General features: G+C 37.1%; 1 protein-coding gene across 6 annotated transcripts in view; it reads left to right on the forward strand.

Moving 5' to 3' along the window:
* The window catches only part of LOC136025710 (vacuolar protein sorting-associated protein 41 homolog), a 149,736-nt gene that overhangs the window by 72,720 nt on the left and 51,572 nt on the right, over positions 1–25,444 (forward strand). For all 6 annotated transcript variants that reach the window (XM_065701694.1, XM_065701713.1, XM_065701720.1 and 3 more), the window contains one exon: positions 130–325. In XM_065701694.1, the coding sequence (XP_065557766.1) occupies positions 130–325 (196 nt within the window). The remainder of the gene's footprint in view (positions 1–129; positions 326–25,444) is intronic.

A 25,444-nucleotide genomic window follows, 5' to 3' on the forward strand; every position in this document is an offset into this window, starting at 1 on the left:
ACATACAACTTATTGTTATATATATACATAAGAAGAATGAAGAATAAAGCAAGTAGAAAACAGAGTAAATATTTCCTTTTTTCTCTGTAGCAATTCCAACGTACATTATGAAATCTTCTTAATTTCTAGTATTTAGATGCTCTATATCAGCGCGACAGTCGAGATTTCAGTCGGCCTTACCACAACGACCTTCTAAATCTGTATGCTGAATTTGGACGTGGAAAGTTACTGCCATTTCTGAAGACTTCAGACTTTTACTCAATACCAAATGCTTTGGACATTTTGAAGGAAAAAGATTTTGTCCCAGAGCTTATATATATTTTAGGTAAGAATTATCTGTATTCGACCTTATTTTAATTTACATTTTAATATTTTCATAACATTCTATAATATTTTATAAAATATAATAATCACTTTATTTAATTTTTTTATCGTCTTTTCAATATTCGTTTATTTTTAAATTTTTTTTTTGATACTTTATAAAAGATAATATTGCAACAATATTGTATGCTTAAATATTTTGATAAAAGAATTTTAGTTAAATTCTAGGAAGTAAGCTAGTACAAGTATAGCTTTCAGTTTACATCAGGTGACGTCATGTTTCTGTGTTGACTGACGTCATGAAATTAGTTGTCGTCATTTTTGCTATGACGGTGACGTCATTAAAGATATTTAATCATGAAGTTAGTTGTCGTCATTTTTGCTTTGACGGTGACGTCATTAAAGATATATAAGACATATGTTCACGTAGAAATCTATTAATGTTTAAGTTTAAAATGACTGATGAACTTACAATGGCAAAAGCCGATGAAGATGCTCAAAGAGTGTATGCCAAAAAACTTGCTGCTGATAGAGAAAGTCAGAAAAGAAAGCGTGCCGAGGAATCAAAAGAACAGCAAGGAAACAGGCTTGAGGCTGATAGAGAAAGAAAGAACAGAAAGCGTGCCGAGGAATCAAAAGAACAGCAAGGAAACAGGCTTGAGGCTGATAGAGAAAGAAAGAACAGAAAGCGTGCCGAGGAACCTTCAGAGCAACGCGAAAGCAGACTTGCTGCTAAAAGAGAAAGTGAAAAAAGAAGGCGTGCCGAGGAATCACAAGAACAGCAAGAAATCAGGCTTGCTGCTGATAGAGAAAGTAAGAAAAGAAAGCGTGCCGAGGAATCACAAGGGCTGCACCACCAGAGCCATTGAAGACTTTCCTTACTGGAACTATGTCAGAATCTAATTGTTTTTTGTCAAAAATCAGAAAATACAACTCATGTTTCCAAATGACGTCGTTTGGAGTCCAAATCGAAAATCCAGATAAATTTATGTCTACTTTCAAAGTAAAAGGGCAAATTTATCATAGGGCAGGGTCCCTTCTACCATTCTCAGGCGAGAATCATAAATTTTTACAATTGTACTTCATCAGTGATAGAAATTCTGAATTGAATGCACGTTGCAAAATTTCTCCCAACGTTGAAAGGACAATCGTTTCCCAATTGCAACATCTTTTCCACGAAAATAATAATTTAGTGCGTCTGTTCAAAACAGCCATCGATTTGATGCCTACTGATACGCATAAAATTGTTATTTCCGCTGACAAAACGCCTCCTGGCCAACTTGTGCGTAGATACAATGCTCCAACTATCGACGAAGTGGCAATCGTTATGGTCGGTGATCAGTTTTTACCTCGAGATATTATTCTTCATAAGCGAAACTCTCAGTTGTTAAGAATTGCTGAAACTCATCGATGCTGCGATGCCCTACAATATCCTGTCATTTTTTGGGATGGAGCCGACGGCTATCATTTTAATATTAAATTGATGAATCCAGCCACTAACAGAGAAATGAATAAGAAATGCAGTGCAATGCATTATTATTCCTATGGACTAATGATTCGGCAGGATGAAGAAAATTATATTTTAAAATGCCTTGAATTGTTTCACCAATTTGTCGTTGATATGTATGGTAAAATTGAATCAGAACGTTTGCTATATATCCGCCTGAATCAGACCAAGCTCCGCTCTGAACAATACATTCATTTGCGAGATGCAGTTATAAATGACGGTAATACCACAAACGTTGGAAGATTAACAATTTTACCTTCGTCATATGCTGGCAGTCCCCGTCATACGCATGAACATGCTCAAGATGCTATTGCGTATGTTCGTCTCTATGGTCGTCCAGATTTATTTATTACATTTACATGTAATCAATCTTGGGACGAGATACTGCAGCTTTTACTTCAAGGACAATCGGCGGTTCATAGGCATGACATTACGGCCCGTGTCTTCCGGCAAAAGTTGAAATCACTGATAAACTACACAGTAAAACTTGAAGTGTTTGGGTCAGTGCGATGCTGGATATACTCAGCTTAGCCAGAGTCGACCCAGCTTTAAATGGGTACCTGGAGAAATCTGGGGAAGGTAAACAGGAAGGGTGTGCGAAAGCACAGGATGGTTGGCCCCCAACCCCCCATTGCACTTCCTGGCTGAAGGGCCAAGAAACGGAGATCAGCACCGCCGGTAGGGACTGTAAAGTCTAATGCCGTATCCTTTACCTATACCTTATATATATTCACAGGTGGGACACAGGGACACAACTACAATGGCGCGTAACTAATATGGCGCGTAACGACTTACGCGCGCGGGGGGGCTTGGGGGGCGCAAAGCGCCCCACCAACTAGGTGTTGGGGTGGCGCGAAGCGCCACCCCAACAGTTAGTATATATATATATATATATATATATATATATATATATATGTATATATATATCTATATATATAAAAATAAGTTGTTTGTCTGTCTGTCGACTGACGTCATGTTTGTGTGTCGACTGACGTCATGTTTGTCGACTGACGTCATTATAAGGATTGAGCTGTATGTCGTCATGAAGTTGTTTGTCGTCTGACGTCATGTTTGTCGACTAACGAAACTACAGACCGGGACACCGGGACACAAATGACGTGTTATGTCTGTTATAACGTAATAGAGGCAACAATCTTGACAGGGCCTTTTGAGGGCGAGGCTTTTCTTATTCCACGCATTCTCATGATTCCAATGGATCTGCCTTTTCAACCTAAAAGATTGCAATTCCCAATTTGATTAGCATATTTAGTTTTCAGTCCAGAACCACTAAAGCTATTATGTAAATATCAAAAATATTTATGTTGTCTGAGCAATAATTTTTAGTTTTTATTTCAAAATAGAAAATTACCTGACAATTTTAGAATTATATCTATCTATATATATAAAAATAAGTTGTCTGTCTGTGGATCAGGTGACGTCATGTTTCTGTGTCGACTGGCGTCATGAAGTTAGTTGTCGTCATTTTTGCTATGACGGTGACGTCATTAAAGATATTTAAGACATATATGTTCACGTAGAAATCTATTAATGTTTAAGTTTAAAATGACTGATGAACTTACAATGGCAAAAGCCGATGAAGATACTCAAAGAGTCTATGCCAAAAAACTTGCTGCTGATAGAGAAAGTCAGAAAAGAAAGCGTGCCGAGGAATCAAAAGAAGAGCAAGGAAACAGGCTTGAGGCTAAAGAACACAAAACCGCGCAGTTAGATGAAGATCCACCTGGACAGCGAGAGTCAAAACATATCAAAACTGAAAATGATAGCGATGATGATTGGGTTTGGGATCTTGACTTGGATAAGGTCATCAATGCCTACCAGATTTTAGTTAAAAAAACAAAGGTTCGGCGATATGTATTTCATAGTGAAGCTGAAAAATGAAGAAGAAAAAGAAAACTGAAAAAAGAAAAAATGTAAAAAACTAAAAAATACTAAAAAGAAAAAACACTCAAAGAGAAATTACAGACCGGGACACAAATGACGACTGGGGCAGAGGGAATATAAATAACGACCGGGACACTCAAGGAGAAATTACAGACTGGGATACCGGGACACAAATGACGACCGGGACACAGGCAATATAAATGACGACCAGGACACAGGTATTTAAGAATATCGTTCAAAGACAAATTTTTAATTGTAAGAAGACCGTTGAAAGAGAAATTTCTAATTGTAAAATGACTGAAGAACCTACAATGGCAACACCCGAGGAAGCTGCTCAAAACGAATGTATTCACGCCGAAGTAGCTGAGTTGGTAAAGCGTTATGTTTCAGGTTCTAGGTCCGAGAGGCTCCAGGTTTGAACCTTGGCTTTAGCATTAATACAAAAGAAAAAAAAAACTAAAATGGTAAAAACTACAAAAAAACTAAAAAGAAAATATATATATATATTTATATATATCATCTTTTCCACAAAACTAATAATTTAGTGCTTCTGCTTAAAAACAGCAGTCGAATTGATGCCTCCTGATACGCAACTATCAACAAAGTGGCAATCGTTGTGGTCGGTGATCAGTTCTTACCTCGAGATAATATTCTTTATAGGCGAAACAATCAGTTGACAAGAATTGCTTAAACTCATCGATGCTACGATGCCCTACAATATCCTGACGAATATAAATGACGCCCGGGACACTCAAATAGAAATCACAGACTGGGACACCGGGACACAAATGACGACGGGGACACAGGGAATATAAATGACGACCCGGACACAGGGACACAACTACAACGGGGACGCCGGGGGGCACAGGGGGATATATAAATGACGACGGCAACAAAGGAAATGGTCGATTAGCAATCACCATCAACAAAGATCAAGGGCAATCAATAGAATCATGAGGTATAGATCTGAATACGGATTGTTTTCCCATGGACCATTATGCGTTGCATGTTCAAGAGTCGGTAAACCTGACAATCTATTTATATGCACAGACGATGGGACAGCAAAGAATGTTGTATATTCGCAAGTTTTACGTAGTTAAAAACATATATATATATATATATATATATATATATATATATATATATCTGATGAAGATGCTCAAAGAGTCTATGCCAAAAAACTTGCTGCTGATAGAGAAAGTCAGAAAAGAAAGCGTGCCGAGGAATCAAAAGAACAGCAACCCAATCATCATCGCTATCATTTTCAGTTTTGATATGTTTTGACTCTCGCTGTCCAGGTGGATCTTCATCTAACTGCGCGGTTTTGCGTTCTTTAGCCTCAAGCCTGTTTCCTTGCTGTTCTTTTGATTCCTCGGCACGCTTTCTTTTCTGACTTTCTCTATCAGCAGCAAGTTTTTGGCATAGACTCTTTGAGCATCTTCATCGGATATATATATATATATATATATATATATATATATATATATATATATATATATATATATATATATATATATATATATATATATATATATATATATATATATATACTAGCTGTTGGTTTACTAGCTGTAAACCAACTATATATATATACTAGCTGTTGTTGCTGGGGGGCGCGAAGCGCCCCCAAGCCCCCCCGCGCGCGTAAGTCGTTACGCGCCATATTAGTTACGCGCCATTATAGTTGTGTCCCTATGTCCCACCTAGGGGGCCCCACCATATGTGCCCCACCAACACCTAGTTGGTGGGGCGTTTCGCGCCCCCCCAAGCCCCCCCGCGCGCGTACGTCGTTACGCGCCATATTAGTTACGCGCCATTGTAGTTGTGTCCCACCTGTGAATAGAGACAGATATAAATATATATGTTTTTAACTACGTAAAACATGCGAATATACAACATTCTTCGTTGTACCATTGTCTGTGCATACAAATAGATTGTCAGGTTTACTGACTCTTGAACATGCAACATATAATTGTCCATGGGAAAAACAATCCGTATTCAGATCTATACTTCATTATTCTAATGATGTGTCCCTGTGTCCCGGTCGTCATTTATATTCCCTGTGTCCCGGTCGTCATTTGTGTCCCAGTGTCCCAGTTTGTAATTTCTCTTTGAGTGTCCCGGTCGTCATTTATATTTCCTGTGTCCCGGTCGTCATTTGTGTCCTGGTGTCCTGGTCTGTAATTTCTATTCGAATAATCCCTGTGTCCCGGTCGTCATTTATATATCCCACCTGTGCCCCCGGCGTCCCCGTTGTAGTTGTGTCCCTGTGTCCTGGTCGTCATTTATAATCCCTGTGTCCCGGTCGTGATTTGTGTCCGGGTGTCCCAGTCTGTAATTTATCTTTGAAGTTCCCGGTCGTCATTTATATCCCCTCTGTCTCGGTCGTCATTTGTATCCTGGTCTGTAATTTCTCTTTGAGTGTTTTTTCTTTTTAGTTATTTTTAGTTTTTAACCTTTTTTCTTTTTTCAGTTTTCTTTTTCTTCTTTATTTTTCAGCTTCACTATGAAGTATATATCGCCAAACCTTTGGTTTTTAACTTGAATCTGGTAGGCACTGATGACCTTATCCAAGTCAAAATCCCAAACCCAATCATCATCGCTATAATTTTCAGTTTTGATATGTTTTGACTGTCGCTGTCCAGGTGGATTTTCATCTAATTGCGTGGTTTTGCGTTCTTTAGCCTCAAGCCTTTTTCCTTGCTGTTCTTTTGATTCATCGGCACGCTTTCTTTTCTTACTTTCTATATCAGCCTCAAGCCTGTTTCCTTGCTGTTCTTTTGATTCCTCGGCACGCTTTCTTTTCTTACTTTCTCTATCAGCAGCAAGTTTTTTGGCATAGACTCTTTGAGCATCTTCCTCGGCTGTTGCCATTGTAAGTTCATCAGTCATTTACAGTTAAACATTAATAGATTTCTACGTGAACGCATGTCTTAAATATCTTTAATGACGTCACCGTCATAATAAAAATGACGACAACTAACTTCATGACGTCAGTCAACACACAAACATGACGTCACCCGACATTGTAGGCTCTTCAGTCATTTTACAATTAAACATTTTTCCGTCCACGATCTTTATCACAAATCAAGAATTTGTCTAAGAACGATTTTCTTAAATACTTTTAATGACATCATCGTCATAACGAACATGACGACACCTAACTTCATTACGACATGATGACATGACGTAACTCGAAAGTTGTGTGTCTGTTGCCCTTGTAGGTTCTTCAGTCATTTTACGATTAAATATTTTTCCGTCCACGATCTTCTTGCAATTAAAAATTTGTCTTTGAACGATTTTCTTAAATACTTTTAATGACGTCATCGTCATAACAAACATGACGACAACTAACTTCATGACAACATGACGACATGATGACATGACGTCACTCGACAGACAGACAGAAAGACATAACACACAAACAACTTATATATATATATATTATTTTTATATATATAGATATATATATATATATAAATATATATATATATATATACTAGCTGTTGGGGTGGCGCTTCTTGCCACCCCAACACCTAGTTGGTGGGGGCGCTTCGCGCCCCCCCCCCCCCCAAGCCCCCCCGCGCGCCTAAGTCGTTACGCGCCATATAAACAACTACAAGGGGGTTGCCGGGGGCACAGGGGGATATATAATTGACGACGGGGACACAGGGAATGTTCGATTAGCAATCACCATCAAGAAAGCTCAAGGGCAATCATTAGAATAATGATGTATGGATCTGAATACAGATTGTTTTTCCCATGGACAATTATATTTTGCATGTTCAAGAGTCGGTAAACCTGACAATCTATTTATATGCACAGACAATGGGTTAGCCAAGAATGTTGTATATTCGCAAGTTTTACGTAGTTAAAAATATATATATATCTATCTATATTCACAGGTGGGACACAGGGACACAACTACAATGGCGCGTAACTAATATGGCGCGTAACGACTTACGCGCGCGGGGGGGCTATATATATATATATATATATATATATATATATATATATATATATATATATATATATATATATATATATATATATGAATTGAATTTATTTATAACCGGTTGTAATACACATGAAAAACGGTGTATAATGTAAATAAAAGAAAAGAGGAAAAAGAAAATGACCTAAAAAACTAAACAAAAAACTTTGCAACACTTCACCTTTCTTAAAAACACTTAAAACATACAAAAGCAAAACATTCATTGAATCAAAATAGCAATCCATGGGTGTCGACCAATTCTACTATTATAAGCTTCTATGCTTTTTCTGATAGAAGCATTGGGGTCTATGATGCCGTATCTTTTAATGTCCCAGGAATTGCTTGACCATGGTAGAAGGGCAAGCAGGCCTTTGGCATACCGGAAATAGATTCGCCGAAGCTCCTTCGTCTCGGTTATCGTTAACGTACGCCAAAAAGGTGCAAGGTATAGAAAACTCGGGAGTGCAGAAGCATTGTAAAGTTTCGCTAGCAGTTTGCGGTTGAGTCGAAGTTTGTTTGCTACCAAGCTTCCGTATGCAGTTGCTGTTCGACGTTGGAAATGAAGGATCAAGAGCCTTCTAGTTGCTTTAAGAGTGTCACCGATAGGAAGCCCTAATTATTTCATTTGTGATTTTGGGGAAACCGGTGCGCCGTCGAGATTAGTAGTATCCTGTTCGAGTCTCAGCCCAGTTGAACAGAACCACGTCCGATTTTTCTCTATTGAATGTAAACTTAATCTTAGCATATTCTTTACTGAAAATAGCAAAATTTCTTTCGAACGACTGTACTGTTCGACTGGTGTTAAAAATATCATCTGCATAAGCGATAAGTGACACATCAATTCCTTTCAAAATACACGAAGGAACTGCGCTGGATTGAGCGTTCAGAATTCAGTTATTAAAGGCAACTGGAGAGGTAAGGGCACCCTGTCTGACGCCTCGACGGACTGGAATAACGAAACGTGTTATGGTCCCATCAGGTAGCCTGATTACAACAGCAAGATGGTTATAAATATCATACAAAGCACGAATGGCAGACGTGTCAACTCCCCGTTTATGTAGCTCAAGGAGAATTTGTGCGTGAATCAGAGTCGAAAGCATGGCTTACATCATGACTCCCTAGGACGAGCGAATCACCAGACTTATCAGCATCTATAAGTATTGACGATAGTGCATTAAGCGCGTGGGCACACCCTAGGCCTTTTTGGAAGCCAAATTGATATGGCGGCATGTAGCATTTATCTGTAAGTTCTGGCATTACGAGTGTTTCAAAAATCTTGCTGAAAGTAGTAGCAACTGTAATAGGGCGATATGAAGAACACTCATTCAGCGATTTATTTGTTTTTTAGAACAGGAGTAAGACGACCAGAAGAGAACGAGGTTAAAACTATTCCAGTTGTGAACACCTTTTGGAACATGAGATCAAGGTGACAAAATAGTAGGGGACTTCCAAGAAGAATGTGTTTAGCACAAATATTATCTGTACCCCTCGAAAAAGGTTTCTTAATTTTTTGCGCAGAATTCATAAGATCAGACAGTGAAACAATAAACGTGGGTACAGTCTTTTTTGACAGTATCCGATTGAGATCACATTTAAAAGGATATTCTACTTTGGAATCAGGTTCTGAAAACTCTTTCAGAAAATGCTGTTGCCAGGCCTCAGCAGAGATATGAGCTGACAGAGCGTTTCTTTCACTCTGGTTGCGGGTCAAAATTTTCCGCAAAAACATCGGATTACTCATTATCTTGTCTGAAAAATCAGAACAAATAGCGGCTCTATGTTATTTCATTTCTTTGGAAAAATTGCGCTTTGTGGAAATCCGTATTTGGTTCACTATGCCGCTCTTGGGTCTCCCGCATTCTATCATATGCCTAGCCAAAATTTGGCCTTCTGGCAGGCTTCAACAAGGGATGGGTTCCCGGACCAGCCCTTAACTTGTGACCCAGCACGGACTCTGGATCGAGGGACAAAGTGCAATTCCGCTTGTTGTAGCGCATGCGAAAAAAGTGACGAGCACATATTTAGTTTTACACGAATTTCAGACGTGGGAATAGGTACTGATGTTTGGAGCAAGTCAAAAGGTATTTTTATCTTCGAAAGTAGATTATCAAGCCGGCACTGATACTGAGTCAAATCGGTTTTACTCAATTCAATGATTGTTCTCCATTTTAAAGGTCGATTTGCGCGTATTCGATAAAATGGTGCACTAATTCGGAACGATAGCGGTAAATGGTCAGAAACAAAAAATTCACGGAGCACATCTACTGTTAATGAGCTACTAAAAATACGACTAGATACAAGGATATGATCAAGGTTAGAAACTGATCCGGTACGGTGAATGTACGTGAAGTCACCCGCTTTCGTTACAAGAGCACTTTCATTTGGAATCAGACTAAGCAGAAGAGCTGAACGCGAGCTTTCACTTTTGGATATATCACAATTAAAGTCCCCCAATAAAATCCAATGGAGATGAGAAGCACTAATTTTATTCATACATTTCCCCAGTTCTTTGCAGGCTAGAGCAAACTTCATTTCGGAGCAACCGTCTCTGTATGTGAGAAGGTACTCCTTATTATAACAGTCTTGCCAACTCCAACTGCTAAGAAATGTTCGGATCTAGTGTTGATATGCCTACTTATTAGCGTAGCAAGTCCACCCGAGGGGCGCCCTCGTTTCTTAGGTTTTTTCGCTGGTACAAAATGGACCATGTGTGAGGGTAAGGCATCGAATATATTTCTACTGTCGTTTGACAGAAAGTATTCTTGGAGACCAATAATTTCTTCGGTGAGGCAGAGCTGTTCAACCAAGGTAATTTTGGTACTAAGACTACCATTCATATTCCAGGAGACGAAACGCTTGTCAATATAAAATTCATTCATTTTGGGCGTTTGAGGTCATTAACTTCGCTGACTTGTTAGATGGGCAGCTAGCGTGGTAGCATGTGTGTCGGGTGCTTGTACAGCTTAGGAACCGCATCGCATTCTGGCAGGGATTTTCTTTCGTGGCACTATGGTTATTTTGAGCACAATGGGCACACTTCGATACGTTTTTACACTGGGCCGTTTTTGTTTTGTTTTTTATTTACATTAACAATGTTTTATTATTATCATCCAAATTAACTAGTCATAGTCATTTTTACCATATTCTTTTTCTAGATCTTCGCCAAATTCTTCATCATCATCAACCATTAGGCCATGGATATAGTTGTTTCCTTCTTCAAACTCATCCGCAAAATCTTCTTTTTCCTCATCTTCTTCGTCATCCTCTTCGTCCATTTTCTTTTTCTTTGTTTCTTCGTCTTCTGACTCGTCTCCCTCAGCTTCCTCGTCCTTCTTTTCCAGTTTGCTGAGAATCGACCCTATTTCCTTTTGTTTACTGTTTTTGGGAGTTGTCTTTTCAATTGTCCTTTTTGTACTAGGTCGCAAACACGATGGAAACAGATCCCAGTCTATGTCCTGTTCTTTCGGTTTCTGGTTAACATCAAACCTCAATTCTATTTCTTTTTTTTTGCGTCAACAAGTTCTATCCAGTTTTGGTCGATTCTTAGAAAACCTGCTGAAAATTCTAACGGAGGATAGAGACTTGGAGGTTCAAATGGTGTTAAAGTCTGAATTTGACGAGATCGCTTCCTCTTCCCCGATTCATATTGTATTTAGTTAATATAAGCTTAATCAGAATCATGAGGTCCAATGTTTTTCAAATTTGAACTGATTGGCTAAAAAAAAAAAAAATAAAAAAAAAAAAAACAACTAAAAAAGCTAATTCCATTGTCAAAATATATAGAAATATTTGTGCAATCACCAGTTTTTTACATTTTAAGCAATCTATCTATATATATAAAAATAAGTTGTTTTTCCACATATGTGTGTTTGTTTGTCCGCATATGACGTCTGAAAAATAAAGGAGAAAAAGAAAACTAAAAAAATAAAAAAAAATTTAAAAAGGGAAAAAACTAAACAAACTAAAAAGAAAAAAAACTAAAAAACTAAAAAAGCTAAAAAACTAAAAAAAGAAAAAAACTAAAAAAAAAGAAAAAGAAAAACATAAAAAGTAAAAACTAAAAAAAGACAAAAAAATTAAAAAATTAAAAAAATAAAAAAGCTAAAAAAACTAAAAAAGCTACAAAACTAAAAAAGAAAAAAATTACAGCATGTTTGTTTTTTGTATGTTTGAGGGTTTGCATATGACGTCTGTAAAATAAAGAAGAAAAAACTAAAAAACCGAAAAACTAAAAAAGAAAACAAATTAATAAAAAGAAGAAACTAAAAAAAAGAAAAAACTAAGAAAAGAAAAAACTAAAAAGAAAAAAACTAAAAAAGAAACTATATCTATATATATATGTAAAAATAAGTTGTATGTATGCATGTTTGTTTCTTTGTGGGTTTGCATATGACGTCATTGTAAGTATATAAGGCTTTGTATATGACGTCATTACAAGATGACGCTACAGACCGGGACACAAATGACGACCGGGACACCGGAACACAGGGAATATAAATGACGACCGGGGCGCTTCGCACCCCTCCCCAAGCCCCCCGCGCGCGTAAGTCGTTACGCGCCATATTAGTTACGCGCCATTGTAGTTGTGTCCCTGTGTCCCACCTGTCAATATATATATATATATATATATATATATATATATATATATATATATATATATATATATATATATATATATATATATATATATATATATATATTTAACTACGTAAAGCTTGCGAATATACAACATTCTTGGCTGTCCCATTGTCTCTGCATATAAATAGATTGTCAGGTTTACCGACTCTTGAACATGCAACATATAATTGTCCATGGGAAAAGCATTATTCTAATGATTTCCCTTGATATATTCCCTGTGTCCCGGTCGTCATATGTGTTCCGGTGTCCCGGTCTGTAATTTCTCTTTGAGTGACCTGGTCATCATTTATATTCCCTGTGTCCCGGTCGTCATTTGTGTCCCGGTGCTTTGTTGATGGTGATTGCTAATCGAACATTCCTTGTGTCCCGGTCGCTTTCTCTTTGAGTGTCCCGGTCGTCATTTATATTGGTGGGGGCGCTTCGCGCCCCCACCCCCCAAGCCCCCCCGCGCGCGCAAGTCGTTACGCGCCATATTAGTTACGCGCCATTGTAGTTGTGTCCCTGTGTCCCACCTGTGAATATAGATAGATATATATATATATATATTTTTAACTACGTAAAACATGCGATTGTACAACATTCTTGGCTGTCCCATTGTCTCTGCATATAAATAGATTGTCAGGTTTACCGACTCTTGAACATGCAACATATAGTTGTCCATGGGAAAAGCAATCTGTATTCAGATCTATACCTCATTATTCTAATGATTGCCCTTGAGCTTTGTTGATGGTGATTGCTAATCGAACATTCCCTGTGTCCCTGTCGTCATTTATATATCCCCCTGTGCCCCCCGGCGTCCCCGTTGTTGTTGTTTCCCTGTGTCCCGGTCGTCATTTGTGTCCCGGTGTCCCAGTCTGTAATTTCTCTTTGAGTGTCGCGGTCGTCATTTATATTCCCTGTGTCCCCGTGTCCCGGTCGTCATTTGTGTCCCGGTCGTCATTTGTGTTCCAGTGTCCCGGTCTGTAATATCTCTTTGAGTGTCCTGGTCGTCGTTTATATTCCCTGTGTCCCGGTCGTCATTTGTGTCCCGGTGCTTTGTTGATGGTGATTGCTAATCAAACATTCCTTGTGTCCCGGTCGCTTTCTCTTTGAGTGTCCCGGTCGTCATTTATATTCCCTATGTCCCGGTGTCCCGGTCGTCATTTGTGTCCCGATGTCTAATTTCGTCAACCAACAAACATGACGTCAGTCGACACACAAACATGACGTCACTCGACTCACACACACACACACACAGACAACTTATATATATATATACTAGCTGTTGGGGTAGCGCCACCCCAACACCTAGTTGGTGGGGGCGCTTCGCGCCCCCCCCCCAAGCCCCCCCGCGCGCGTAAGTCGTTACGCACCATATTAGTTACGCGCCATATTAGTTACGCGCCATTGTAGTTGTGTCCCTGTGTCCCACCTGTGAATATAGATAGATTTATATATGTGTTTCAAACTACGTAAAAATTGCGAAGTGATTTCAACGCCTACACGGGTACGAGTACGGAGGTTGAAGACATACAGGTGGATCTTGGCAACCCTTGCTTATCAGGTATGGAGAGTATGGTTGAATGGTATGGAAGAAACGGATGTCCGAAAGGTAGGACAAGCAAAGATGAAACTAGGAGGAAAAATAGGTGGGGCCATAAGTTGATAAATTTTGTAGTGAGGGTCGGTTGATAATTTTGAATGGAAGGGTGGGTTAAGATCATGAAAGGGGAGATTTTACGTGCTTTGGTTCGGGGAAGCCTAGCGTGATTGATTATATTATGGTTGATAGGAGGTTATGGGAAAATTGTTTGGATTTTTATGTTATGGATGTTGTAGGATCAGACCACCAGCCAATAGAGGTAGTCATGAAGGCAGGACAGGCGAAGAAATGGATGTATGAGATAGAGGGTGAGAGATATAGTTGGAGGAATAAGGGGAAGAGGGAAGATAAGGGTAGGAAGGTAATGAAGCAGCAGATTAGGGTAGATTGTATGGAGGAAAACCGTTTGAAAAATTTGTTGGAAAGTGAACAGATGCAGAAAAGGGCGGAGGAATGCATATATATACTGGGAGAAGGGAAGTTAGAAGAAGCCGTGCAAGAAATATCAGAGGAAGTATACCAGAAATGCAGTGGGATATCAAATAACAAGGAGAGGGTGAGAAATACAAACGAATTCTTTGATGAGGATTGTCGGAGGCTGAAAGTAAACCTTATTCAACTTCTCAGGAAAGTGAAAGGAGCACTAAATGACCAGGAAATGAATAAACACTTATCGGAGTACCGAACAGAGAGAAAAATCTACAAGAGGTTATTAAAAATGAGAAAAAAACAAGTAGAAGAGATTAGGGCTATAAAGATCAGCGAGGAATACTTGTCAAAAGACCCAAAACAGTTTTGGAGTGAAGTAAGGCGGGAATTCAAGGCCAACGACAAACTCATACCTCCAGCTGAGTCGTGGAAAACATACCTGGAGAAGGACACTAGCAAAAGGGAGCAATATGAAGACGGTATAGGGAGTTTAGTAGAGGAGCTACGAGAGCAGAATGGTTTCCCCTTAAGACAAGAGGATTATAGTCTATTAGAACCGATTAAGGTAGAGGAAGTTTGTGCAAGCCTAAAAGGAATGAAGGGATCTTCGGCGCCGGGGGTGGATGGAATACCAGCAAAGATTTGGAAAATGGGGAAAACAGTTCTAGTACCAGTTTTAGCAGCAGTTTTCAGTTTTGTGACTGAAAATAGGAAATGGCCTGACCAGTGGAATGTGTCAGTAGGAATACCAATTTTCAAAAAAGGTAACAGACAGGATCATAGTAATTATAGAAAAATTAGTTTAGGAAATGTGATGAGTAAGATTTTCTGCAAGGTTATAGACTCAAGATTAGGGAAGTGGTTGGAGGTAAAGGAACTGCTATCCCCTTTTCAGGTAGGGTTTAGAAAAAATCATAGTGCAGTAGATCATATTTTTACTTTGAGAATTATGGTAGAGAAGTATAGGAAAGGAAAAGGGGGGAGGTTATATGCAGCGTTTTTAGACCTGAAAGGAGCATATGATAATGTCGATAGGAACCTGTTAATGTTAAACCTGTTATCTTTAGGACTGCCTCACTATTTCGTATTGTTGCTGTGCGAAATGTATAAATACGTGAAGTTAGTAGTGAAAGTCGCGGGAAAGTGCTCAACTCCGGTGCAATCTTTATTGGGACTAAAGCAGGGATGTGTGCTGTCACCAAAATTGTTTAGCCTCTATTTAAATGATGCCAATGAATTTTTCGCTAAGAATAATGCACCAATGTTATCGATAGATTTGCTTAAACTGTGCTTACTACTATTTGCTGACGACATCGTATTACTGGCTGAAACAAAGGAGAAACTGCAACAATTATTAGAGATTACGGAGGTTTATTTGGAAGAGAAGAAGTTAATCCTGAACACATCGAAGTCAGTGGTGATGGTATTTGGTCGTAAAGCCATGGAAAGTGAAGATGTGAATTTTTCCTTTAAAGGTGAAACTATACCAGTGAATAATGAATTTGTTTATCTTGGGGTAAAGTTTACTAGTAATGGGAAATTCAGTGGGCATCTGGATCTAGCGAATGCAAGGGGGAGGTATATTAGCGGTGAAATAGCGATGAGTAGTCTTAGACGGGTGAGAGATATTAGAGTACATAAGAGGATTTGGACAAGTAAGATAGTACCGGCGATGCATTATGGAGCAGAGATCTGGGGCTATCGGAAAGGTCCAAAACTTGAGGTGGTTATGATGAGATATTATAAGAGGATGTTAGGACTATGGGATTCGTTTAGTAATTTGGTAATCCAGGGGGATTTAGGGCTAGTATCGCTGCGATCTATGAGGCTAGTGACCATGGTGAGATATTGGGTTAGGATACTGGGTATGCAGAGATTTACGGTAGCAAAGGCAGCATACTTAGAGGCGTTGAGACAGAATAGTAAAACAGGGTGGCCGGCGGAGATTAAGGACATCTTAGACAAGTGTGGATTAGGAGAATGGTGGAATGAAGGAAAGGGGATTATGGGTATGGAGGAAATAGTAATAAGGGAGGTACAAGAGAGATTGAAGAATCAAGAAATACAGATATGGTGGGCAAGCCTGGATCGTTCAGGGTCGTTAAAATTTTATAAACAGATAAAGAGGAGTTGGGGGGAGGAGGTATTTTGGAAGGTTGGGTTAAGTAGAGAGGATTTGAAGGCGTATTTGGATTGGAGGGGAAATGGATTTTTGATTGGGGAGAAAAGAAAGTATCAAGGGAGAAAAGGGGAGAAGGTAGTATCTATTGCTTGTCCTATGTGCGGATCTCAGGATGAAAGTTTAATACATTTTGTGTGTGAATGTGTCGAATTGAATGATTGGAGGCGTGAGATGTATGGTAAAGAAAAATTGAATGAGATATGGATGGTAGATAGAATGAATGATACAAATTTCCTGAGTATCAAAAGGATAGCAAGGTTTGTCAGGATTGCAGCGGTGCATCGGGAGCGTTTTCTTTAAATAGTTTTAATTTAATGTAGTGAATTTGTTGTTTGTGTATTATGTAATTTTCCTATGGCCCACGGGCTTTTTTTTCTGGAATAATTTATTATCAATTATTATTATAAGACACAATATGAATTATTATTATAAGTCACAAAGACAGCGAGTCTTAATAATTTGAGGCCTAGATCTGGAGAATTTCCTAAGCAAATTCTTTCTTCTCGCCACGTTCCCGGAATAGAATTACCATTAATTTTCTCCGTTGAATCCTAGTTGAGAGTCAACTTTTTCCCATCAAGATTGGAAGTGCTCTCTCTTTCCCGATATACGATACAAAACACAAGAATTTCTTTTTCTCTTCTTTTTTTCTCTCTCTTTCAATCGGTAAAGCGGAAGATTTATGGGACGACCAATTAAGCGTGGGGGTCCTTGGCAATATTTTTAGAATAGGTTGTTAAGAGTGAAAATACTATTAATAAAGGGGAAAAGTCCGTTAATCCTTAGTAAGAAGAAACGTGTTTATGATTAACTTATTTTGTCGTTAGTTTAGATATTTTCGCGCTGTATTCTGTTTCTGTGCGTGCTTGTAATTTGTACTGTTGTTTAATGTTCTTGCTTGTGTGTTATTTATTTATATTGTTGTGTGTATATGGCCCTTAGGCTTTTGAAATACACTTATCTATCTATCTATACAACATTCTTGGCTTTCCCATTGTCTGTCCATATACAAAGCCGTATGTACTAATAATGACGTCATATGCAAACGCTCTTTTTACAAACAAACAAACATGCATACACACAACTCGTTTTTATATAGATAGATAGATAGATAGATACAATACAAATTAACTACGTAAAACTTGTGAATATACAACAGTCTTCGCTGTCCCATTGTCTGTGCGTATAAATAGATTGTCAGGTTTGTAGTTATAAATTTCTGGTGTAAAATCAAAAGTCATGTCTGACGTCTCTAACTGTTTTCGATGAAGTATATCTTCGGACATTTTTGACTTATATTTTTCCATAAATCTGTAGGAGCTGATGGAGAGCAAGTTGTTAAAATGATGCCAAACAATGCACGAATTTGACTTGGGGTTGACGTTTCGCACGCGTCATTGATGCAGTTATCCCAGTGTTGGTCATTCTCCAATAAATTCAGAGCTTGGCATGCACTACGGTAAGTGTCATGTATAGTACCATTTACAGTCCTCAAATACTCAAAGGATGTCGGACCGGGTACATTCACCAAAAGCAGGCGTAGAAAGAAGCATTCATGTTGATTGGGGTGAACGGTGTAGAGTCTTCCTATCGTGGTATCTTTGAAGATGGTAGGTTGGCCGTCGTCTGACTTACCCTGTTTTCGACGTTCAAATACTTTATTTTTAGTATTCCACGTGTAATACGAAGGCACTTCAGTATACAGCAGTTTTTTCGCAAAAGAATCATTTTTGCAAAGCGAAAAAAAAGCTGTTAATGTTGTATCCGGTGGATTCAGGACTCTATGTTGCACGTTGGTTTCCGTGAAATAAACACGTTGACCATTCTGTAAATGTACCGCTAAGTGAACAACAGCTGGACTACGTTCATGTATCGGAAATGAAAGAATTCGCCAAACAGCTTCATTACTGCTTATGTATCTTCCAGCCTGATATTCTACGATTTCATCGAAATCTTTGATTTCGGACTGCAAGCCAAAAACTGCCATGTCACTGCCTTTGTTGACGTATTTACATATGTATTTGATTGCCTTTACGGAGTTACAGTATTCAACGTTTATGTGTGCATTAAATGTTTTTGATAATAAAGGGGAATATGGAACAACCCACTGGTTATCTACTTCGATGGTGGTACCGTTACGCTTCTTTATTATTACTGTTTTACCGCCATCTTCAGTAGATCTTCTTCTATATTGTGGGTAACCGTCATTGCCAGTAATTGTTTTTGGTACTAAAAGTCGAGGATATTGCTTTGTGCACCTTCCTTTGCCCATGCATGGTGAATTTTCGTTCAGTGCACCGCAAGGTCCATGTATCATATTTTTTACAATAATATCATGTAACCCCTTATCGACATTTTTATCAGGTATTTCAGCGGAAATCACATCATCAATTTCGTTTGAAGTAATTTTTTTATGTAGCCAGATTAGTATATGTGCGTGTGGCAAACCTCGTTTTTGCCATTCCACTGAGTACATCCTTAACAACTGAGCGTTTCGCTTATGTAGAATAATATCTCGAGGTAAAAACTGATCACCGACCATAACGATTGCCACTTCGTCGATAGTCGGAGCATTGTATCTACGCACATGTTGGCCAGGAGGCGTTTTGTCAGCGGAAATAACAATTTTATGAGTATCAGTAGGCATCAAATCGATGGCTGTTTTGAACAGACGCACTAACTTATTATTTTCGTGGAAAAGATGTTGCAATTGGGAAACGATTGTCCTTTCAACGTTGGGAGAAATTTCGCAACGTGCATTCAATTCAGAATTTCTATCACTGATGAAGTACAATTGTAAAAATTTATGATTCTCGCCTGAGAATGGTAGAAGGGACCCTGCTTTATGATAAATTTGCCCTTTTACTTTGAAAGTAGACATAAATTGATCTGGATTTTCGATTTGGGCTCCAAACGACGTCATTTGGAAACATGAGTCTGATTTTTGACAAAAAACGCTTAGATTCTGACGTAGTTCCAGTAAGGAAAGTCTTCAATGGCTCTGGTGGTGCAGCCAATAGAGGAAGTTTAACTTTTCCTGAGGCGCAACACATTCCCATTGTTTCACCATTGAATTTCAAGGCCTTGCAATAGGGACAAATTTTAGACATTGTCCCGATTTGAATACATCTACTCAAGCTATAATCATCGACTGGGTTGTACCTGAATGCCAGGCGATAACTTTCAGATTGCTCTGATTCCTCGGCACGCTTTCTTTTCTTACTTTCTCTATCAGCAGCAAGCCTGTTTCCCTGCTGGTCTTTTGATTCCTCGGCACGCCTTCTTTTTTCACTTTCTCTTTTAGCAGCAAGTCTGCTTCTGCGTTGCTCTAGTAGTTCCTCGGCACGCCTTCTTTTTTCACTTTCTCTTTTAGCAGCAAGTCTGCTTCTGCGTTGCTCTGGTAGTTCCTCGGCATGCTTTCTGTTCTTTCTTTCTCTATCAGCCTCAAGCCTGTTTCCCTGCTGGTCTTTTGATTCCTCGGCACGCCTTCTTTTTTCACTTTCTCTTTTAGCAGCAAGTCTGCTTCTGCGTTGCTCTAGTAGTTCCTCGGCACGCCTTCTTTTTTCACTTTCTCTTTTAGCAGCAAGTCTGCTTTCGCGTTGCTCTGGTAGTTCCTTGGCACGCTTTCTTTTCTGACTTTCTCTATCAGCAGCAAGTTTTTTGGCATAGACTCTTTGAGCATCTTCATCAGTCATTATAAACTTAAGCATTAATAGAATTCTACGCGAACATACGTCTTATATAACTTGAATGACGTCACGCCTTCAAAGCAAAAATGATGGCAACTAATTTCATGACGTCAGCCGAAACATGACGGCGAACATATGTCTTATATAACTTGAATGACGTCACCTTCAAAGCAAAAATGATGGCAACTAATTTCATGACGTCAGCCGAAACATGACGTCACCTGATCCATCCACAGATCCACACACAGACAACTTATTTATATATATATACTAGCTGTTGGGGTGGCGCTTCGCGCCACCCCAACACCTAGTTGGTGGGGGCGCTTCGCGCCCCCCCCAAGCCCCCCCGCGCGCGTAAGTCGTTACGCGCCATAATAGTTACGCGCCATTGTAGTTGTGTCCCTATGTCCCACCTGTGAATATAGATAGATATATATATATATGGTTTTAACTACGTAAAACTTGCGAATATACAACATTCTTTGCTGTCCCATTGTCTTTGCATATAAATAGATTGTCAGGTTTACCGACTCTTGAACATGCAACATATAATGGTCCATGGGAAAACAATCTGTATTCAGATCTATACCTCATGATTCTAATGATTGCCCTTGAGCTTTGTTGATGGTGATTGCTAATCGACCATTCCCTGTCCCGGTGTCCGGTCGTCATTTACATCCCCCTGTTTCCTCCGGTGTCCCCGTTGTAGTTGTGTCCCTGTGTCCCGGTCGTCATTTATATTCCCTGTGTCCCGGTCGTCATTTGTATCCCGGTGTCCCGGTCTGTATATACATTCGTTTTTTAGTTTTGTTTTTCTCCTTTATTTTTTTCCTTTTTTTCTTTTTTAGCTTATTTAGATTTTTAGATTTTTAGTTTTTTTATTAGTTTTTAGTTTTTTTTTCTTTTTAGTTTTTTTGTCCCGGTCGTCATTTATATCCCCCTGTTTCCCCCGGTGTCCCCGTTGTAGTTGTGTCCCTGTGTCCCGGTCGTCATTTATATTCCCTGTGTCCCGGTCGTCATTTGTATCCAGGTGTACCGGTCTGTATATACATTCGTTTTTTAGTTTTGTTTTTCTCCTTTATTTTTTTCCTTTTTTTTTCTTTTTTAGTTTATTTAGATTTTTAGATTTTTTAGTTTTTTTATTAGTTTTTAGTTTTTTTTCTTTTTAGTTTTTTTGTAGTTTTTACCTTCTTTTTAGTTTTGTTAATTTTTTTTTACTTATGTCCTGGTCGTCATTTATGCTCCCTATGTCCCGGTGCTTTGTTGATTGCTAATCGAACATTCCTTTTGTCCTGGTCGCTTTCTCTTTGAGTGTCGTCATTTATTTTTTTCTTTTTTAGTTCTTTTAGTTTTTACCTTTTTTAGTTTTTTTTAGTTTTTTAGATGAAAATTTTTTTTAGTTTTTTCCTTTTTTTCTTTTTAGTTTTTATTGGTTTTTACCTTTATGTTAGCTTATTTTTCAGTTTTTTCCTTTTTTTTTAGTTTTTTTTTATTTTTTTATTTTTTTTTTAGTTTTTTACCTTTTTTTAGTTTTTTTAGTTTTTTTAGTTTTTTTAGTTTTTTAGCTTTTTTACTTTTTTTATTAGTTTTTAGTTTTTTTGTAGTTTTTGCCTTTTTTTAGTTTTTTCAGTTTTTTTTTTAGTTTTTTATTGGTTTTTACCTTTATTTTAGCTTATTTTTCAGTTTTTTCCTTTTTTTAGTTTTTTTTAGTTTTTAGTTTTTTTAGTTTTTTACCTTTTTTTAGTTTTTTTAGTTTTTTTAGTTTTTTAGCTTTTTTATTTTTTTTATTAGTTTTTAGTTTTTTTTGTAGTTTTTGCCTTTTTTTTAGTTTTTTTAGTTTTTTAGCTTTTTTATTAGTTTTTAGTTTTTTTTGTAGTTTTTGCCTTTTTTTAGTTTGACAACTTATTTTTATATATATAGATAGTTTTTTTTTTTACTTATGTCCTGGTCGTCATTTATACTCCCTGTGTCCCTGTGCTTTGTTGATTGCTAATCAAACATTCCTTTTGTCCTGGTCGCTTTCTCTTTGAGTGTCGTCATTTATTAGTTTTTTCCTTTTTTTTTTAGTTTTTTATTGGTTTTTACCTTTATTTTAGCTTATTTTTCAGTTTTTTCCTTTTTTTTAGTTTTTTTTTATTTTTTATTTATTTAGTTTTTTACCTTTTTTTAGTTTTTTTTTAGTTTTTTTAGTTTTTTAGCTTTTTTACTTTTTTTATTAGTTTTTAGTTTTTTTTGTAGTTTTTTGCCTTTTTTTAGTTTTTTCAGTTTTTTTTTTAGTTTTTTATTGGTTTTTACCTTTATAGTTTTTTTAGTTTTTTAGCTTTTTTATTTTTTTTATTAGTTTTTAGTTTTTTTGTAGTTTTTGCCTTTTTTTAGTTTTTTCAGTTTTGACGTCACCTGATCCAGTTTTTTCAGGTGACGTCACCTGACACATCCATCCATCCATCCACAGACAACTTATTTTTATATATATAGATATATATATATATATATATATATATATATATATATATATATATATATAGATATTATATATATATAGATATATATATATATATATATATATATATATATATATATATATATATATATATATATATATATATATATATATATATATATAGATATATATATATAAGATATATATATATATATATATATATATATATATATATATATATATATATATATATATATATATATATATATATATATATATATATACTAGCTGTTGGGGTGGCGCTTCGCGCCACCCCAACACCTAGTTGGTGGGGGCGCTTCGCGCCCCCCCCCAAGCCCCCCCGCGCGCGTAAGTCGTTACGCGCCATAATAGTTACGCGCCATTGTAGTTGTGTCCCTATGTCCCACCTGTGAATATAGATATATATATATATATATGGTTTTAACTACGTAAAACTTGCGAATATACAACATTCTTTGCTGTCCCATTGTCTTTGCATATAAATAGATTGTCAGGTTATCCCCCTGTTTCCCCCGGTGTCCCCGTTGTAGTTGTGTCCCTGTGTCCCGGTCGTCATTTATATTCCCTGTGTCCCGGGTCCCGGTCATCATTTGTATCCCGGTGTCCCGGTCTGTATATACATTCGTTTTTTAGTTTTGTTTTTCTCCTTTATTTTTTTCCTTTTTTTTTCTTTTTTAGCTTATTTAGATTTTTAGATTTTTTAGTTTTTTTTATTAGTTTTTAGTTTTTATTTCTTTTTAGTTTTTTTGTCCCGGTCGTCATTTATATCCCCCTGTTTCCCCCGGTGTCCCCGTTGTAGTTGTGTCCCTGTGTCCCGGTCGTTATTTATTTTTTAGTTTTTTACCTTTTTTTAGTTTTTTTAGTTTTTTAGCTTTTTTATTTTTTTATTAGTTTTTAGTTTTTTTGTAGTTTTTGCCTTTTTTTAGTTTTTTTAGTTTTTTAGCTTTTTTATTAGTTTTTAGTTTTTTTTGTAGTTTTTGCCTTTTTTTAGTTTTTTTAGTTTTTTAGCTTTTTTATTTTTTTTATTAGTTTTTAGTTTTTTTTGTAGTTTTTGCCTTCTTTTAGTTTTTTCAGTTTTGACGTCACCTGATCCAGTTTTTTCAGGTGACGTCACCTGATCCACGATCCACAGATCCACAAACAACTTATTTTTATATATATAGATAGTTTTTTTTTTTTTACTTATGTCCTGGTCGTCATTTATACTCCCTGTGTCCCGGTGCTTTGTTGATTGCTAATCGAACATTCCTTTTGTCCTGGTCGCTTTCTCTTTGAGTGTCGTCATTTATTAGTTTTTTCCTTTTTTTTTTAGTTTTTTATTGGTTTTTACCTTTATTTTAGCTTATTTTTCAGTTTTTTCCTTTTTTTTAGTTTTTTTTTATTTTTTATTTTTTTTTAGTTTTTATATATATAGATAGTTTTTTTTTTTTTTACTTATGTCCTGGTCGTCATTTATACTCCCTGTGTCCCGGTGCTTTGTTGATTGCTAATCGAACATTCCTTTTGTCCTGGTCGCTTTCTCTTTGAGTGTCGTCATTTATTAGTTTTTTCCTTTTTTTTTTAGTTTTTTATTGGTTTTTACCTTTATTTTAGCTTATTTTTCAGTTTTTTTCCTTTTTTTTAGTTTTTTTTATTTTTTATTTTTTTTAGTTTTTACCTTTTTTTAGTTTTTTTAGTTTTTTTAGTTTTTTAGCTTTTTTACTTTTTTTATTAGTTTTTAGTTTTTTTTTGTAGTTTTTGCCTTTTTTTAGTTTTTTCAGTTTTTTTTTAGTTTTTTATTGGTTTTTACCTTTATAGTTTTTTTAGTTTTTTAGCTTTTTTATTTTTTTTATTAGTTTTTAGTTTTTTTTTGTAGTTTTTGCCTTTTTTTAGTTTTTTCAGTTTTGACGTCACCTAATCCAGTTTTTTCAGGTGACGTCACCTGACACATCCATCCATCCATCCACAGACAGACAACTTATTTTTATATATATAGATATATATATACTAGCTATTGGGGAGGCGCTTCGCGCCACCCCAACACCTAGTTGGTGGGGCGCTTCGCGCCCCCCCAAGCCCCCCGCGCGCGTAAGTCGTTACGCGCCATATTAGTTACGCGCCATTGTCGTTGTGTCCCTGTGTCTCACCTGTGAATATAGATAGATTTATATATGTGTTTCAAACTACGTAAAAATTGCGAATATACAACATTCTTGGCTTTCCCATTGTCTGTGCATATACAAAGCCTTATATACTAATAATGGCGTCATATGCAAACGCTCTTTTTACAAACAAACAAACATGCATACACACAACTCTTTTTATATAGATAGATAAATAGATAGATACAATACAAATTAACTGCGTAAAACTTGCGAATATACAACATTCTTCGCTGTCCAATTGTCGCTGCATATAAATAGATTGTCAGGTTTACCGACCCTCGAACATGCAACGTACAATTGTCCATGGGAAAAACAATCAGTATTAAGATCTATACCGCATTTTTCTAATGATTGACCTTGAGCTTTGTTAATGGTGATTGCAAATGCTAATCGAATTGGGAATTGCAATCTTTTAAATTGAAAAGGCAGATCCGTTGGAATCATGGGAATGCGAGGAATAAGAACAGCCTCACCCTCAAAAGGCCCTGTCAAGATTGTGGCCTCTATTAGGTTTTCCATTGTTTTTTTTACGGCAAGTCGCGTGCCATTGCAAAGCTTTGGTGGGTTGATATTA

This window comes from Artemia franciscana, chromosome 1, assembly GCF_032884065.1.
Source record: "Artemia franciscana chromosome 1, ASM3288406v1, whole genome shotgun sequence".
Classification (NCBI taxonomy): domain Eukaryota; kingdom Metazoa; phylum Arthropoda; class Branchiopoda; order Anostraca; family Artemiidae; genus Artemia; species Artemia franciscana.